General features: G+C 53.5%; 1 protein-coding gene and 1 pseudogene across 1 annotated transcript; one reads left to right on the forward strand and one right to left on the reverse strand.

The window, feature by feature from the left end:
* Positions 1-2,503: 2,503 nt before the first annotated feature.
* On the reverse strand, positions 2,504-9,139 carry ACP7 (acid phosphatase 7, tartrate resistant (putative)). Its single transcript, XM_020978280.2, has 12 exons — positions 8,591-9,139; positions 8,266-8,466; positions 7,764-7,946; positions 7,542-7,665; positions 7,237-7,299; positions 7,007-7,121; positions 6,623-6,730; positions 6,444-6,501; positions 6,152-6,219; positions 5,455-5,526; positions 5,196-5,333; positions 2,504-5,014 (listed from the first exon to the last, which is right to left on the reverse strand). Exons 1-12 carry the CDS (start codon positions 8,706-8,708, stop codon positions 4,949-4,951), a joined length of 1,314 nt encoding a protein of 437 aa, XP_020833939.2. The 5' UTR covers positions 8,709-9,139; the 3' UTR covers positions 2,504-4,948.
* Positions 9,140-12,825: 3,686 nt separating this feature from the next.
* On the forward strand, positions 12,826-16,220 carry LOC144454403 (uncharacterized; annotated as a pseudogene).
* Positions 16,221-17,875: the final 1,655 nt, after the last annotated feature.

The raw sequence follows: 17,875 nt of genomic DNA on the forward strand, positions 1-17,875 counted from the left end.
AGCCAACCAACGGACTTCCCAGACACGCTTCGTTGCGGGGAGCCGGTACTGATGCTAGCGGCGTTAAAGGAGAAGGGCCAGTTTTTCAGACACACTCGCGGGGCAGGGGCCGGGGCTGGAAGCTTCAGACTGGAGGAAGGACGTGCTTCTTTTCCCACCAGCGTTCCCATCATGCACACTCCGGTCTCGGAGCGCCCCCTACGGCTGAGACGGAGAACTGCCTGAGCGGAAGGAGGCGGGGGAAGGGCCTGGGAGGCCGGGGCAGAGCACGTGGCTTTTCAAGGGGCCCCAGCCCCGCCTCCTCTCCGCCCCTCCTTCCCCATTCCTCCTTGCCTTCCTCTCCTCTCGTTTCTGGACCTTCTTCCTTCCGTTCCCTTGCCCTTCTCCCTCCTCCTTCCCTTTCTCCCTCCCCTTCCTTCTCTCTCCCCTTTAAGGCCGGGAAGTGCCCAGCAGGGGGTTGGCCCCCGACCAGCCCCAGGCCCCGCGTGGACTCCCGCCCGTGAGCTCCTCTCTGAGCCTCAGTGTCCTCCTCTGTCAGATGAGGGAGGGGGTTAAAAGCCCGAACACCCCTCCCCCCTGGGAGCTGGCCTCTGGACAGGCGTGAGGTTAGGGTATAATGAGGAGATAGAAAACGAAATCAATTCAAGGTCACTTGGGGGAGGGGCAGTAGGGTGCGAGCCCCCCCCCCCAGCCTTGTGGGCTTTGGAGGAAAGCAGGCATTCTAAAGATCCAAGGAGGGCTCCTAGATCTAGAGAAGAAGGGACTGAACAGTCCAACCCCCTGCTCTTACAGCTGAGGCACGCAGCGGTCAAGTGACTCCACCTACGAAGTGCCCGGGGTGGATTTGAACTCCATTCTTCCCGACCCCAGGCTCAGAGGTCTGTGCAATGTGGCACCACCTAGTGGCCATCCATTTATTAATTTTTTTTTAAAAAAGAAAGAAATTAAGCTTTACTAATTAACTTAATATCAGGATGGACCCTGGCACTGGGGTCATATGCCATATGGTCCCATGTCCAGTTGTGAAGACTTCAGGGTGACATAGGGACTGTGCTGGCATCCCTCATGTGGTTACTACCCACCAGGGCACCCTGCCTGCTGCCCCTTGGGTTTAGTGAAGTCAGCCCCTTAATAATCAGGAAGAGGATACTGCTTCTGCCCACCTGGCTCTGTCTTACTGGGTGACTTTGGGTGAGTCACTGGACTGCTCTGAGCCTCAGTTTCCACATCTGTAAAATAAAGGGGCTCCACACAATGATCTCATGTTCCCTTCTCTCAGAGACCTGTGACCCAATTAGTCACCCCCCCAGTCCCTGCCTTGGGTCCACAATCATGTCACAACCACGACATGGGACCATCTGACATGGCCCCATAGAGCATGCTGGTGTTAATCCAAATATTAAATATCTTTCTTTTCTCCATTCAAAAAAAAAGGCAAGAAAGAAATAGAAGTTCTAATAGATGGCCACTGGATAGAGCAGTGTATAGCCTCTAGCTGGGCCTGGAGTCAGGAAGGCTTGAGTTCAAATCCCCTCCGACACTAGCTGCCTGACCCTCGAGAAGTCACTTCACCTGTTTGCCTCAGTTTCCTCAACTATTAAATGGAGATAATAACAGCCCCTACCTTTCAGAGTGGTTGTGAGGATCACATGTGGCAACACAGATAAAGCATATATAGAGATATATAGCATATATAATATTCAAACCGTTAAGTACTATATTAATGATCGCAGGCATTAGGAAAGAGAGAGGCTTCATCTCAGTTCATCGAGCATGTATGAAGCATATCTAGAAAGTAGGTACAAAGATGGCTGTCTTCAAGAAGCTTACACTCTTCCATGTACGCTGTGGGATGATAAGGAAATGCAGAAATCAATGCATCCTTAGTTTGGTTGGGCTGATGAGGGGACTTAGAGGCTGGGGGCTGAGTATTGACAGCTGGAGGGGCACCACCTGCACCCACACTTCCAAAGACCTGGGGCATTTTTTGTATACACATTTTTTCCCCAGGATAGGGAGGAAAACTACTGAGAGCAACGAATTTGATGTTGAGTACATAAATACCTTTTCTCCTGACAACCACTCTCTTGCCTTTAAAAATGGTGTTTTGTGGGTTCAGTTGATTACGATCTTAAATTCTTCTCATTTCTGCTGTGGAAGCTGTTTTTGAAACCTTGAACTCAGTATTGAAATAAGCAGAACATCAGCCCAGACCTTCAAACCATTCCATAACAGAACATCAAAGCAAGACTTTCAAAAACAGGGGCAGCTAGGTGGCACAGTGAAGACAGCACCTGCCCTGAAGTCAGGAGGACCTGAGTTCAAATCCAGCCTCGGACACATAATACTTCATAGCTTTGTGACCCTGGGCAAGTCACTTAAGTCCAATTGCCTCACTTAAAAAAAAAAGATTTTCAAAAACAGTGAAGCATATTTCATCATTGTTTTCAAGCAGGTCAGAAAGGTTGGGGTTAGTTGATGCATTTCATAAAAACAATAAACATGCTTTGCAAATAGTGTTTATTTCATCTTTTTCAATCCTTTTAAAACTTTTTTTTGGCACAGATTTCATAATGTACATAATATATTATGGTTCACAGAATTTCAGAGTTGGAAGGGCCGTCGGTGGCCATTTATTCCAACCCATACGTAGAGGGAGACCCTAGCCTAAGAGAAGCTATATCATTTATAAATAAATAAATATCACATAAAAGGTCGACTCGAGTTCGGAAGGCCTTTACCAGTTAAGATGCATGATCAAATGATACTTAACACATAGCTCACATGCTTCCTCTGGGAAGCCTTCCTAATGGCTGGCACATGGCAATGATTGATTACCTGCTGATTGAGTGAACTTGGAAAGAGAGGCACCTCCCCATACATGCCCACAGGCCCCTCTTCTGGGCCTCTCCTTTGGGCCGCTCATTTGTTCATTAATTCAGCAAACATTAAGCCCTTCCCATGTGTCAGGCTCTGAACAAACACATAAGCTCCTTGAATGACACTGGTCACGACAGCACGCATTCCTGAGTGTGATTCATGATTGAAAGAATCAGTTTCCTCCCAGAAGCTCTGGGAAGCAGGGCAAGGATGGATTATTCCTGTTTATAGATGTGGGGAAACTGAGGCTCGGGGAAGGAGACTCGGGGGAGGGAAGCAGCTCAGCATAATAAAAAGGTCACTGGCTCTAGAATGGGAGGCCCTAGGTTCGAATCCCACCTACTGCCTATATCACCTGAGCCTCAGTTTCCTCAACTGTAAAATGAGGGGCCTGGACTAGAGGACCTCTGAAGAGCTGTTTCCTACCAGCTGCAGGTCTTTGGTCCTAATCAGAGCCAGAAGGAATCTCAAAGAGTATCCAGCACACAGGCCTCACTGCACAGATGGAGAAATTGAGGGGAAGTCGTTCGAGGAGGCTGGGAGACGAGGATGAGAAAAAGGACACTAGGGCCAAGAGGCCTTTCTGGAGGAGAGGGAGCTTTGCAGCTAGAAGAAACTGCAGAAATATTACTTGATTCCCTCTCATTATACAGGTGGGGAAACTGAGGCCCAGGGGAAGGATGAAGGTGACACAGAAGGGTCATCGGTTAGCCCCTAGCCAGGGACTCTTCCACGGTTCTGCTGTGCTAAGCCTTCACCAACAGCACTGACTGATAGCATGGGGGTGCCTCAGATATCTGGTAGGTCTGAGAAGGAGGGGCTCTGGGGCCAGAAGCCCTCCTGGAGTGTGATCATTGCGGAGAGGTAGCTTGAGAGCTTTAATGACCTCCCTCTGGGAGCATCATGGCTGAACTTGGTCTGCTGTCACAGCCTCAGCTGAGGGTGAAGGAAGGGTGGAGAGCTCCCTTCCAGCTAGAGAATAACGGGGCACTCACCAGCTTCCTGCCGGTGTGCCTTCTGGTCACCTGCTCAGTGCAGCGCCCTATGCTGGGGCAAAGAGACCCTTACTGACAGGCCCTGCCCTCAGGGGGCTCCCACCCAGGATGGATGACGTAAAAGCCAGCTGTTGTATTGGTCAGAAGCCAGCTCTCTCCTTGGTTGAGAGTAGGTTCAAAGTCAGAAAGTCTCAGGTTCGAGTCTCCCCTTAGATGAGTCCTGGCTCTGTGACTGTGGGCTGGTCATCTGTCTGAGCCGCCTGGCAAGTCCGCCAGCCTCCCGGGAAGTATTCAAGCATCAGCTGATGATCTGGTTGATTTGGGGTAGTTTCCTCACCAGAGATAACCAGTACAAAGGAAATAAAAGCCTCCCTTCTCCCCACAAAAAATGAAGGGTACGCAATGTTGTCAGGGTTCAGAGGAGGAAGATGATGCTTCTGGTGGGGGAGGGGAGAGGGTCAAGGAGGGCCCCCTGGCAGAGGAGGCAGGCATCATCTGAGCTGAACCATAAAGAGCGACTACAGCTTCCACAGTGGCAGCTGGTGGGGAGGGCATTCCCAGCGTCCATAATGGTGCATCATAGAGGTAGAAGAATGGAGGCTGGAATGGAGAGGAGCCTGGGGAGGTGAGGCTTGAATCAGGTGAGCAAAATCGAATGGTTGAGGGAGGCTGGAAACTGGAGGTCCCTGAATGTGAGGTTCATCCTGGGGCAATAAGAACCACGAAACATCCCCCGGCAGGTGAGGGCTGTGCCCAGAGTCCCAGGACAAGCGGAGGTCCCAGCTGCCTGATCCTTTGGAGATCCTGAAATCCATGACCATGTGGCAGAAAACAGTGTTTGGGGGAACGGTGGGCAGAGAAGCCCCCAGCTCAACATTGGCTCCATGTGGACTCTCCATCCCTCTCTGTAAACATCTTAGCTCCCTTGCCTACTCACCCCAGGGCTGGCCTCCTGTGCCCAGGAGCCTAGGACCCCAGGTCCCTAGATGCAGAAGAGCATTCTGGCCTCCTCCCTGGAGGTCAGGCCTTGCCCACCCCTCGAGCCTGGGACTGCACTTTGGGCTTTGGGGCTCCTAGAGGTAGGTCCTACGGCCTTGCCTGGGTCTGACCAGCCAGACATCATCCACAATCTTCCCATCCTGAAACAGAGAAACAACCCATCATTGGAGAAGCCCCGATTTCACTCCCCCCACCCCCACTGCTGCTTAGCTCAGGAGCCTGCCCCAAGCTTTTGGGGCTGCTGGCCCTCAGACTTGCCAGCTCCCGGGGGAGGGGGCCTCAGCCACAGCCCAGGTGCAGCCCACCCTCCCCGCTGCTGACCTGGTCGTCGGACACCTGCTGCACGTGAAGGTGGGTACTATTAAGAATGTGGAGCCGGGTGAAGCCATATTCTTTCACTCTGATGGCACTCCAAGGCCTCGGAAAAGGGGCAAAAGGGGTCAGCAGTTCCTCACAGCCCTGCCCAAAGAAGAGAGGGAAGTTCAGTCCGGCTTGGGGCAGCCCCTTCCTCCCTGGGCACCATGGACAGCAGCTCCCCTCCCCAGCCACCCTGGCAGCCCTTTTTGCAGGCTCTGCTCACAGCAGATCCAGTGATGATATGGATGGGTCCACGCGGGTTGGTATAGGGACTTTCTCGGCTTCCATTATAGACCTGGGAGGAAGGGCCAAAAGGGGAGGAAGGTCAGGTGAAGAGACAGACAAGGCCACCCCAAGAGCAAGCTATGTTGAACCCAGGTGACTGCACAAACTGCCAGCAATGGGCTTACCCAGTGCCATTCTGGTCAGTGTTTAACAATCAGCTCTCCAAACCCCCCAGTAGTGGGCTCCGCCAGTGATGTGCTGGTGAATGTTTAACAATCAGCTCTCCAAAAACATTTTAAACTTTAATCTGCATTATTATTAGCATTTTCTACATCACTTTCTTAAGTTTAGACAATCAGTAAAACAATAAATCGAGCCTTGATTTTTAGCAATTGCCAATTTCTGAGGTACAAATAGTCACACTGAAAATTTAACCATTGACTCTCACTAGCACACCCCTGGGCTTACCCCACCTTACCCCTCAGAAGAACAAGCCTGGGGAGGGGGGGACCAGCATCAGATCTTGAACGGAAGGGCTTTGGAGGAAATTGTTTGCCGGCTGACTGTAGCAGGAAGCTCGGGGTTAGGCTCAGGAAAGGATCACCCAGTTGGAAGATGTGCTTATCAGGGACAGCAGAGCAAGGGGTCTCAGGGAAAGCTGAGGACAGAAAGACTGGCCCAGACCACCCCCTTACCTGGTAGTCATAGATAGGCCAAAGGCGCTCATAGGAGTGCTCATGGGCCCACAGCTGCAGATCAACTCCTGTGGAGGGAAGAAGGGTCAACAGGCCCGTCTCCAAGCCCAGAGAGGGCAGCTGGGGTGTCACCTATCACAGGAAGAGGGACCCCCCCTCCCCCCAGCTAGTGTGCTCTCCCACAGCCCTGTTATCTATTTTGGTATATCCTGATTATGCTGCCTAGCACATAGTAGGTGTTTTATGATTGCATGCTGATTGAAGAAGGGAAGGATGATGGGGGGATGGCTACCATATTTGTAGAAGAGATCCTCCAGGCCATAGCGACTGCCGGAAAGGCCTTTTCTGATCTGGGAGAACAGAGAAAAGTGGGGCTCAGTGGGGTTTAGAGCCGAACCTTTGTAGATCACCCAGGGTGTCCCTCCTGCCCCAGCTCCTCTCAGTCAGCTTGAGTCTGGCCCGCACCCCTACTTTGCTCTCGTGCTGTGTGCAGTCATCCAGGTCGGCATTGGAGCAGTACATGGGACGATGCCCCATCGTTATAATCCATGGTCTCAATGCCCGGTTGTTGTTGGCTTTCTGGTTGGGAGAAAGGAAGGGCAGCTGTGAGGTCAGGGGTGGGGGTGGCTTTCCTGAGACAGAGCCTAGCAGGGATTCCTCCAACTAGTACATGCCAACCACCAGGGATACAAATACACAAACAAGCCCCTGCCCTCAAGGGCCTTACGGGCTCCTGACAATGTTGCAAGGAGGGAGTCAGTGGGGAAGGATGGTGAGAGATGCCCTGGCCCAAAGAACACCAATAAGGGGTGTGCTGCCAGGTTCCTAAGGCTCAGCATGCCCTTCCCGGCTCACCTGCAGATCCCTCTCTAGCCAGCGGAATTGTTTCTGAATCAGGTGGCGCCCATAGTGGAGGTAGAAATAGACTTCAGTGGAGAAGGAGATGATGTGGGCAGGCCCCAGGTCCCAGCTGTAGGGAGAGGGAAGGGGAAAGGGAGGAGGCAGAGGGCATCAACGATCAAGCCCAGCCCTGTCCCTTACCCCTCCGGTGTAGCCGGGCTCACAGAGGCCTGGCAGGGGCTCACCTGTACCACAGCCCTTCCGTGTCCCCAGGCATGCTGAAACGCGCTCTGTAATTGGAGAAGTTGCTAGGTTGGGAGAGAGGGAAGGAGGTCTGTGTCAGCTGGGCGGTGAGAGCCAGCGGTGACCCCTCCTCAGCCTGCCAGCCGGCCTGAGATGCTGCTTTGTCCCCATACGGGAACCCACCCTGCCGGGCATTTCCTCAGGAGGGAGGAAGCTGAGACTGGAGCCCCACAACGCCAGGGGCCATGGTGGGATGAGGCAGGGCCCATTCACACACAGACACCCCCCAGTAGGGCCCTCTCCTCACTAGCGCTCCTCATGGTTCCCAGGGCATGTCATGTAGGGGACGGAGGCAGCCACCGGCTCGATCAGCCTCATAAATGTGTCGCCCACCCTTGCGTTGTCCTGGTCCATGTTATAAGCAAAGTCTCCTGGGATGGGGAGGGGGAAGTGATCAGGTCTCAATCCTGCCTGCCCCTCCCCTCCTCCCTCAGCATCCCAGCCCAGTCCAGTTTCACCCACACCTCACCCACGTGTAGCACCACGTCATACATCCCCTGCTGGGTCTCCCTTCGGAGTCGGGGCAGAGCCTGTGGGTTGTCAGCCCCCATGTCCCCAAAGACAGCCAGGCGGGGGCTCCAGTTGGGCCCAGACTGGAGAGCCCGGAAGCGAAACCTCCGGCTCCAGCCTTGGGCACTGCCACAGCGGTACACTGAGGGCCAGAGAAGGGAAGAAGAGAGGGGATTGGGCCCGGAAGCCCTGACCCCTCTTGCCCCACAGTCCTCCCCAGCTTGACCAAGGGTGGGGACCTAGCACCCCAAGGTCATTACACAATGCTAATTACAGCCGAATTGATTCAGGTGGGAGAGGGGAGGCTGGGTGGGTCAGTTTGTCCCCATTTTCTCTAAGGGCTGGTTCTCCTCTCTTGCTTCCTCATCCCTAGATATCCCCTGCAGTAAATCTGTTCTGAGCTCTTTTAAGAGTCTTTACTTGCCCCCTGACCCCACCCCTAGCCCCTGAACCTCCCTCACCATAGTGGACACCAGGCAGCAATCCTCGGAGGGTAACTCGGTGCATGTACAGCTTCCGCCTCAGGAAGCCACCATCCACGAAGGGACTGGAGGTGCCTTGGGCCCGCAGGGGTAGAACCCCCCCTAACTGCAGCCCAAACTGGACCTCAGAGGCAGCTGGTACCCAAGTGGTCCAGGTCACCGTCATGCAACCAGCTTCACCTACAGGGAGAATGAGGGAGAAGGGAAATTGACTGGGCCCACGACATGGGGGCTCTGGCTTCCAGGCGGGCAGGCTCAGACCAGAAGGGAGTCTGGGTCCTTGTGCGGGTTCCTGGGCACTCACCTGGGTAGGACAAATGTATTTGTTCTGGGGCAGCCTTCTGAGAGCCCTCAACCCCTGCATCCCCCAAAAAGAAGAGAAAGAGGAGGCAGTAACAGTTAAGGCTGGGACCAGCAATCATCCTGAGGGAGAAGGGAGCCAGGGGATGTTGCCAAGTGGGATTTAGCAGGTTCTTTGATCTAGGCACAGGAGAGAAGGAAGGACAGTATGATTGCCAGGTTATTCCCCTGCCACCCTATCTTCACCCAGTCCTGCTCTGACTCCCCACCAGCCACTATTTGCCCTTGAATTTGAACCCTTCCTAGCACCCACTAACATCCCCCACTATTCTTAAGTCCTTCCCTAGGCTACCTCTCCTTTTCTCGCCAGTCTCTGCTACATTCCCACACTTCAAAGTCCCTCTTCCCAACATCCTTCCCAAGCTCCTCCCTCCATCTCGAGCTCCTCCTTCCTCACATTCTTTTCCTGAGCCCTCCTGGGCCCCTTCTCTCATGTCAGGCTCCCTGCTCCTAGCATCCTTCCCCAAGTCCCCCCTCTCATCTTAAGCCTCCCCTTCCCAACACCCTTCCCTGAGCACTCCTGGACACTCCTCCTTCCAGCATCCTTTCCTGAGCCTTCCTGGGCCCCTTCTCCCACCTCAGGCTCCTCCCTCCCAGCATCCTTCCCCAGCTCCCTCTCCCATCTCAAGCCTCCCCTTCCCAATACCCTTCCCTGAGCCCTCCTGGACACCCTCTCCCACCTCAGGCTCCTCCCTCCTAGAACTATTCAGAGCCTTTCTGTACCTCTTTTCCCTCCTGGTAGAGGAAGGTAGATGCTTGGGCAGGAGGAGAGGGAGCCAGCTAGGAAAGCCCAGAGGTGCTGGGATGCGGCAGATGGCTGACTGGGGGGTCCAGGCTAACCCAGCCGGCCCTTCCTGTCCACTCTTACTTACCCCACTGGCAGAAGTCAGTGCCCAGGCCCAGACTGCCCCAGGCCTCTTTATGGCAGGGATTCTGCTGGCCTCAGGGGGCAGCTGATGGTACCAGCTGGGCTCTCCTCTGGCTAGGCTTCTAGCCACCCTCGAGCCCATCCCAGCACTGGAAGAACCCCAGGTCTGGGGTGATGGGCTCCTCAGACAGCTAAACCCCCAGGTCTCACTGGTCAGGCCGGTTGGGGGAAAGGGGCACGCCCACCCGCCCACCCCTGGGGGGTGGATCCAAGGGAAGAAAGGGGCCCTGGTACACCTAGGCAGTAGGGGAGGATGTTTGGGAGGGACAAGGCTGCTGGGGGTGGGGAGGGGGTAGCTTCCTCTAGCCGAATTGCCTTAGGGAGAGCTCCACCTCACCACCCCCTTTCCCTCCCAGGAGCCAGAAGAAACCTGGAGCCAGGAAAGAAAATCCAGGTGTCCCAGCTACTCACAATTCCCTTCCAACACCCAGAAGCAGGAGCAGGTCAGCGGGCCTATTCCAATGTCAGTGTGTGTGTGAGACCCACCCAGCCACAGGTGCTGAAAAGGGCATTAGCAGGGCACATACAAGCAGCCTTTGTGAGCTACGATCTGGCCCCAAAGAGAGAAAGGAAGATCCCCCTGCCCCGCATCATCCCCATTCATCCCAGAAGGATTAGCCAGACAGGGTGTTGTTGACTCAACCCTCCCTCTTCCCCCCCACCCCTCCATCAATCACTGTGTCACTCATACTTGTAGTATCAGAAAATCCCCATGACCAAGAGGAAACAGGCTGGTGATCAGAGGACTCTGACCCAGTCCAAACCCAGGAGGAACTCAGGCTGGTCACCTTTCAGAGCTGGGCTGGCCGGGCCCCTTCCAGGATGAGCCAACCTGGAACCAAGGCCATGTTTGGAAGGCTCCCAGGGGCCAGGGGGGCTGTGTCTAATACCATGTTCTGTTCTCCTCATGATCTATTCTCCTGGCCCAGACTGGTGATTTCATTAGGGTGTGGAGAATTCCCAGTGTGGAAACTTCCTGCTTCCTGACACAGTCAGCCCCTTGGCACTCTTGGAGCACTAAGTTAGGTGACTTGACCAGAGTCACACAGCCAAGGTGATTTTTCATGCATTCATCTATTGATGTGTCAGAGGAAGGCCTAGAACCCCATCTTCCTGAGCTTAAGGCTGACTCGCCAGCCTCTTGGGGGCCCGCATGACATTCTCAAAATATTTGTTGTGTTTCTAGGATAGCGTATATGGACACAACCAATTCTAACATGGCACTGGCCTGCAATCCATGCCAAGGCAGGGTCCCCTGGCTGCTCAGGGTGTCCGTGCCAACCAGGGTGAGTAGCTGTATGCCCTGCCTCCAATCTTGGCCCCAAGGTGCCATGGCAGGGCCCCCTGATTTTTTGTAGTGTTTTTAGTATTTACAGCAGTGATTTTCAGCAATGCCAGCAGCAGCAGCAGCAGTCTTACATACAAGTGCTGGTCATTGTGGGGGCAGGGAGGGAAGCCCAATAACTTGGAGTCAGAGGTCCAGAGTTCAAATCCTATTTCTGGTGCTCACCTGTGTAAGCTCAGGCTAGTCACTTCCCTTTTCTGGGCCTCAGTTTCCTCAACTATAAAATCAGAGGGTGGACCGGTGCGTTTCTGTGGCCCCTGCGAGGTCTCAGTTTGCAACCTTAAGAGCCCCCTCCTTTTAGTGTCTGCTTGGGCATTATGCATTTGTGGGGAGAGGTAGGGTGGGGAGGAATGAGCCTCCAGAAGGGCCCTGGAACCTTCAGGCTCTACTCTGCCCTGGAGGAGGGCGGAGAAGTATAATGCAGGAGAAAGAATGCTGGATTCAGAGGAATTAGGAGGAATCCTGGCTTCACCACCTTTACCTCAGTGACTTGGTGGTCACATCTTTCCTCTCCTGTAAAATGCCTCTAAAGCCACCCCAGCTGTGGACCTGTGGTCCTGTGAGCCATGGTGGGAAGGAGGGCACAAGCAGGGCTCTCACACTGTTACCTAAACCTCCTGTATGTTTAATGACCTGGCCCCCTGAAAGTTGAAGAATCACTTAATTAGCCAGGAGCAACCAGTAATACCTGTACTAACTGGTGCTCATTTTCCATCATAAAAGTAGTTTCTTAAAAGACAGTGTGTGTGCAAATTACATCTCCCTCCCTCCTCCCTCCCCCTCTCTGTCTCTCTCTCATATGCTGGAAATGCCGCAGCCACTCATAACTTTTAAAAAATTTTTTTAGACAACTGGGGTCAAGTGACTTGTCCAGGGTCACACAGCTAGTAAATGTCACATGTTTGACCTGAGGGCGGATTTGAACTCAGGTCCCCCTGACTTCAGGGCTGGTGCTCTATCCACTGTGCTACCTAGCTGCCCCTCGCAGCCACTCATAAACCAATCCCGGTACTGATCACTACGGAAGCTTTAACCTCTTCTGTTTTTCTGACTAGATGATTCCACTCTCAGCACACTGGTGCCAAACTTAATGTGGGCACCCAATTAGAACTCCAAGCCTCAGCAAACACTTGAGGGGCATGCTGCCATGTTTCTTTCTGAGTGTACCCAACTTTACACTTAGGATCGCAGTCCTAGAGCTGGCTGAGACCTCAGAGGCTTTTGAGTCTACCCCCTCCATTTATAGAGGAAGAAACTAAAGCCCAGAGAGGGCAAGTGATTTGCCTTAAGCCACACCAGCAGGAGGTGGCATTTGAACCTGGGATCTGGGACTCCAAAGGTAGGGTTCTTCCCACTGCCCCACACAATGAAGCTATTTTGTCAGCACCAAATGGGCAGACTGACCTACTCTGCCAAATGTTGATAGTTGACCTATGCAGACCATGACTAGAGAGAATCACCAATGGTTATTCATACCATGTCATTAATGTAAGCATACCCGAATGAGTAATAATGCAATGATATTTGAGATAAACATTATTATTCAATGAATTATATTAATATGGCTGTGCTGCCCCCCAAAGCTAATTTAATGACCACAATCGAAACATGACGTTCCATCTTCTGGAGGGACACTGACAATTTGGAAGGCAGGCCTGATGAGGAGGCCCCCAGACCGGATCTGGTGACAATCAGTGGAGGGAAATGGAGACGTTCAGCCTTAAGAAGGTTCAGGAGGGGTGCCATGGCCACCGGCTGTCTTCTGAAGGGCTGCCTTGGGGGGATCTTCTGCAGCTGGGGGGAGAAGCAGGTGATTTTGGAGAGCCTGGGGGAGGCAGAGCTCTCCAGTGGTAGAATGGCTGCCATGAGTCGTCTGGCCATTGCTGAAATCAGCCCTGGATGAAGCATGTCCGAAGTACCTACCACGTGCTCAGTGAGCTACAGCAGCATCATTAGCTTCTGGAGGGTGAGAAAGCAGGATGATCTTTATCTCGCCCATGGTGCCCAGAACAGTGCTATGGTGAGAACAATCGACATTTCTGCCATACCTTAGAGTTCATGAAGAGCTCTGTGGGCAGCAAATGAATTTAGCACAGTGCCTGGCACACAGCAGGCGCTATACGAACGTTAGCTATTATTATCACTATTATTATTATTATTATTATTATTATTATTACACAAGCCTATTGGCTTGTATTCCCATTCTGAGTCTCATCATCAGCATTAATATTGGTGCGATTAGTATGTGTCTTGAGGAGCGGTTTTGGTGCTAAAAGTATCAGGCTTCCTGTGTCAGCCATATCGGGAGTGTATTTTGTGGCCTGGTCTTTGCTCGGGGCTCCCTTATTAGAAGTGGAGAGACTGGGCGGTTGACAGCCTCTGCCCAGCCCCAGCTTCTGTCTCCTGTGCATGTTCCTCCAGGGCCTGGGCCAGGCCCCAAGCCCATTGCCAGTATCAGACTCTGGACCTGCATGTCGCCGGGGCTGGTCCAGGAGCGTTGGTCACAAGGGTGGAGCTGCAACAAGGCTGTCTGAGCAATGGGAACACAAGTGATAAGAATGAGGACCAAGGCAGGCAGGGGGAGGGGATGCCCGCCCCTCCACCCACCAGCATCCATCTGACTGCACTGAGGAGCCAGAGCCTGAGGACTGCAACAGGATTTCCCCAGGGTGGAGAGGCAGATGCTTCAGCAGGGGATGGGAGTCTTCTCTGCCTGGAGCAAGATCTGCCCGGCTAGGGGGTGCCCCGCTGGCCGAGGGGAGGGGGCCATCTCTGAGGGGGGTCAGGAGGGTCAGTGGGTCTCCCACAGGAGACCGGCCTGGGAGCCGCATGTGTGTCAGGCTCTAGGCCTGGGCTGGGACTAGAGATGGGGCTGGTTCTCAACTCGAGGCCCCCCCGCTTCTGGAATTGTTGTAAATCCTGATCCATGTGCCCCCAGCGGTGCTGGTGATATGGTGCTGGGCTGTGTGTCGCCAGCGGGGAACCAGTAGAAGGCCAGCATATGGCGTCTTCTCTGGGCCCAGGCTGAGGGTGCTTGAAGCTACTTGCCAAGCCCTGTTCCTGGGCCCACCTGGGCATCCTGGATGAAACCGGCTCCAAAATCCCTGTGGGGAGGGCGAGGGGGGTCTAGGGGAAAGGCCCCTGGATGGGGAATTGGGGGAGGTTTTGTCCTCTTTACCTTTGCAACCCCCTCCCCCCAACACACACATGTGCCTCCTTGGTGGAAACTGGAAAATGGAAGAGAATTGAGACCTGTGCCGGGGATGAAGGCCAGACTTGCTTTGTGTCTTCCATCGGGCAAGTGCCCCAAGTCCTAATCCCCTTCAGTGACCCCACTGGGAGACGACAGCCATCAGCGCTGCTCCCTCCCCAGGTGGAGCAGGTTGTGGGCCTCCCCCCAGGGGCCCTGGCCATAGCTGATGGATAATCCCCAGGCAGAGTTCCCTATCGGTGGCTGGTGGGTCTCTGGGCAGGAAGACAGATTCAAGGTGGGGGTGGATACTGGTTGAAGACAGCCCTGAGGGGGATTTTCCATTCCCTGCCCTGGGGAGCCTGAGGCTGCCTATACCAGCTTCACCTCAAACTGGTGGCCTCTAATGGAAGCACTGTGCTGGCCAGATTTCATGCTGAGCCCAATTCCATCCCCAGCTGGAATAACAATCCCTACATCCAGGTGGGCCTTCAAAATGGGGGAGACAGGAGGAAGTCTAGGGGGGAAACCACGAGGCCTGGGGAAGGTGAGAGCCCAAGACACCATCTGTCTTCCATTCACCCCTCTACAGGTCTCCCACATTTTCACCAATTTCCCAAAAGGTGTCTGCTTTGTCTTTTTTGAAGATGCTGGCAAAGACCCTGTTCTGGGCCAGGCCCTATGGTGCCCACTTCACTCACGTCAGCGTCAAGATCTATTTCAAGACCCCTTCACTGATCCACTCAGTTAAAGATCCATCCCAGAGTGAGATAGGGAACTCTGAGGGAGGAGGGGTCAGGGCCCCAGGGAAAAGTAAATACTTACCCCTCCAGATGTTCCCTCCTTCCCACCCAAGGCCCATATTTCTGAAGGGGAAAGAAGGGGCGGTTCCAATGGTCAGTCACACCTGCCACTGCTTCTCATGACAGTCTGAAAATTAGCCAGGGATAAGGGTGGGTCCTGGAGACAATTAACCAGGGTGGGCCAGGGCAGACTAGTAAATAAATGGTAAACTAGCAAATTAAACACAGCCCAAAAGCACAAAAGGGACTACATGTATAGGAAAATCTTTGTTGGGCTTTCTAACACATCTATTCAATTGGATGGCCAAGATCACAAAAGTGCCCTGTTTGCCTCTGTCCCCTCATCTCTCCAGTTTGTTTCATTCACATTCTTTCTCTTCTGCATCACTATCTCTGCCCCCCCACCCACCCAAGCCTTCCCCTAACAAACAGGCTCAGTCACTGAACTGGTCATCCACATAGCCAGACAAGCAGGTGGATTTCAGTTTTAATATGCTTTTGAATGGAAGAGACACAATACAACCAGTATCCTAATAGCACAGAATAGCCAGGGAACAGACCAGCTTTTCCAGAGTCGTGTTTCAATGGCCAAAGGCACAAACAAAAGTCGCCTTCTCAGTCTCATCTGCTGGATCACACCCTCTAACCCTAGGTATCCCTCGGGGTTCTTCCTCCGCCCTCTCCTAGTCTTTCTCGGTACTACGACCTCACTTGTTTATCTCATCCGTTCCAGTGGATTTAATGACCATCTCTATGCCGGGGGCTGTCATGTCTACCTTTTCTGTCCCAGACCGACCTCCAATCTTGCATTTCCAACTGGGGTGGATGTCATAAACAAAACCTGTCCAAAACAGAACTCATGCATTGTCTTTCCCCCCAAACATGGTAGAGGGCAGCAGCATCATCCCAGGCCCTCAGGCTCACAACCCAGGAGTCTTCCTGGACCCCTCACTGTCTCTCATCCCCCAATATCCCACACCCTCTTCTCTCTTCGGACACTGCCGCCATTTGGTACAGGCCCTCACTACCTCCTGCCTCAAGCCTCTCCCCACTCCAACCCATCCTCCGTTCAGCCACTAATGCGATTTTCCCAAAGCCCAGGTCCAACCACGCCATCCACCCGTACTCCCACCCCCTCAATAAACTTCAGTGGCTCCCTATCACCTCCAGGATCAAATACAGAATCCTTCGTCTGACATTCACAGCCCTTCATAACCTTGCCCTACTTCTACAGCCTTCTTACCCCTTACTCCCCTGTATATATTCCTCGATCCAGTGACCCTGGCCTCTGGGCTGTTCCGAGAATAAGACCCTCTATCTCAGCATTTTCTCTGGCTGCCTCCCAGGCCTGGAGCACTCTCCCTCCTCCCCTCTGCCTACTGACCTCCCTGGGTTCCTTTAAGTTCCAGCTACAATTCTACTTCCTCTAGGAAGCTTCCCCGTTAATTATTTCCTATTTATCCTATAGGACACTTGCTTTGTTCGCTTGTTGTCTTTCCTGTTAGACTGTAAGCTCCTTGAGGGCAGGGGCACCATCTTCTGCCTCTCTTGGTATGCCCAGCACTTAGTGCAGTGCCCGGCACACAGCAGGCACTTGATGTGACTGACTGGGAAGTGAGCTGGCTCCCCCTTCGTTCCCGCAATCAGTTTCTCCTCTCCTCTCGTTCTTTTTTCTAACCCAGCTCTGATTTTGGGATGGCTTTGTCCCTCCATTCCCTATCCATGCCTGCAGAGCTGAGCTGCCTTTTTGTACAAGTGTGAGAATAACCCTGGAGACTACAGCAAAGGCATGTCGGGTCGGGTTCCTGAGAACTTTTAAGAGCCAAACAGGATTTTATATTTGAGCCAGGTGCTGACCGGAACCCACTGGTGCTGACTGAGGCAGGGGTGACGTAGGTTTAGGAAGATCCCCCTGAGAGCCAGCTGAGTGTGATCTGAGGGAGACAGCTCAGGGGCAAAGGCCTGCACAGGGCAGGGCCTGGGTGACCGAGAAGGGAAGGGCTGCAGAAATGTTTTGGAGAAACAAGATTTAGCAACCATAGGATTCAAAGTGCAGGAAGCTGACTACAAGGATGGTGATGCCAGTAAGAATAAGGAAGTTGGGAAAAGGGGTGAGTTTAAGGGGAAAGATAAGGTAATGAGATGTCCCATTGACTGCAATCTTTCCAAGCCTGCTCTTCCTGTGTGACTGTCCCACCCCTAACAAAAGCACAGCCCTGAGATACCAGCCTCAGCCAGCAGCCGCTCCAGGGGGTGGCGGGAAGTGGGGAATTTCCCTGGGCTAGGCTGGTGGAGTTCTGCTGGAGATACCCTAGTAGGGAGGGTAGCCAGGGGCTTACCTTTGGGCCCTTCCACTGGTTGATCCCACACCCTTTGAGGTCACCCCACAGCACCCTTCTCCTCTACTGGGGGGCCTCCCCAGCCTGCGGGTTAGTCTCTTGGCTGTCCCCGTCCTCTGGTTCATACCCAACTGGGGACACCTCTTCTCCCCTTCTCCAAAGCCTGCCCATTCTTCCAAGGCCAGGGTCGAGCTCTCCTTGGCCAACTCCAGCTCTTCCACCCCAAGGCCCTCTTCTTCCATGTTCAGGCAGGCCCTGAAGCCCAGCCCAGACACACTCAGGCTCATGGGGAGCACAGGCTGCCTGGTGTCTTCGACACCTTCCAGGGTCTAGCTCCATTTCACTGAATCTTATTTCTCCGGTAAGAGGTGGGGCTCCTTCAGTTGGGCCTGTCACTCCCCGAATGTCACAGGGGTCCTGGGAGGGCCGATTAGAGGCCCACTCTCCTACCCAGCCTGAAAAACCCACTGGGACTGACTGCATGTCAGACAAGTTTCTCTTTGGGGCTCAGTGCTCCTCACCTGTAAAATGGGGGTAACACCTGGCCAACCTATCCCATAGGCCAGTTGTGAGGGGCAGATGGATGTGAGAGAGCTTTGGGAATTGGAAGAAGCTAGACACGAG

This window comes from Phascolarctos cinereus, unplaced genomic scaffold, assembly GCF_003287225.1.
Source record: "Phascolarctos cinereus isolate Bilbo 61053 unplaced genomic scaffold, phaCin_HiC Scaffold_726;HRSCAF=1367, whole genome shotgun sequence".
Classification (NCBI taxonomy): domain Eukaryota; kingdom Metazoa; phylum Chordata; class Mammalia; order Diprotodontia; family Phascolarctidae; genus Phascolarctos; species Phascolarctos cinereus.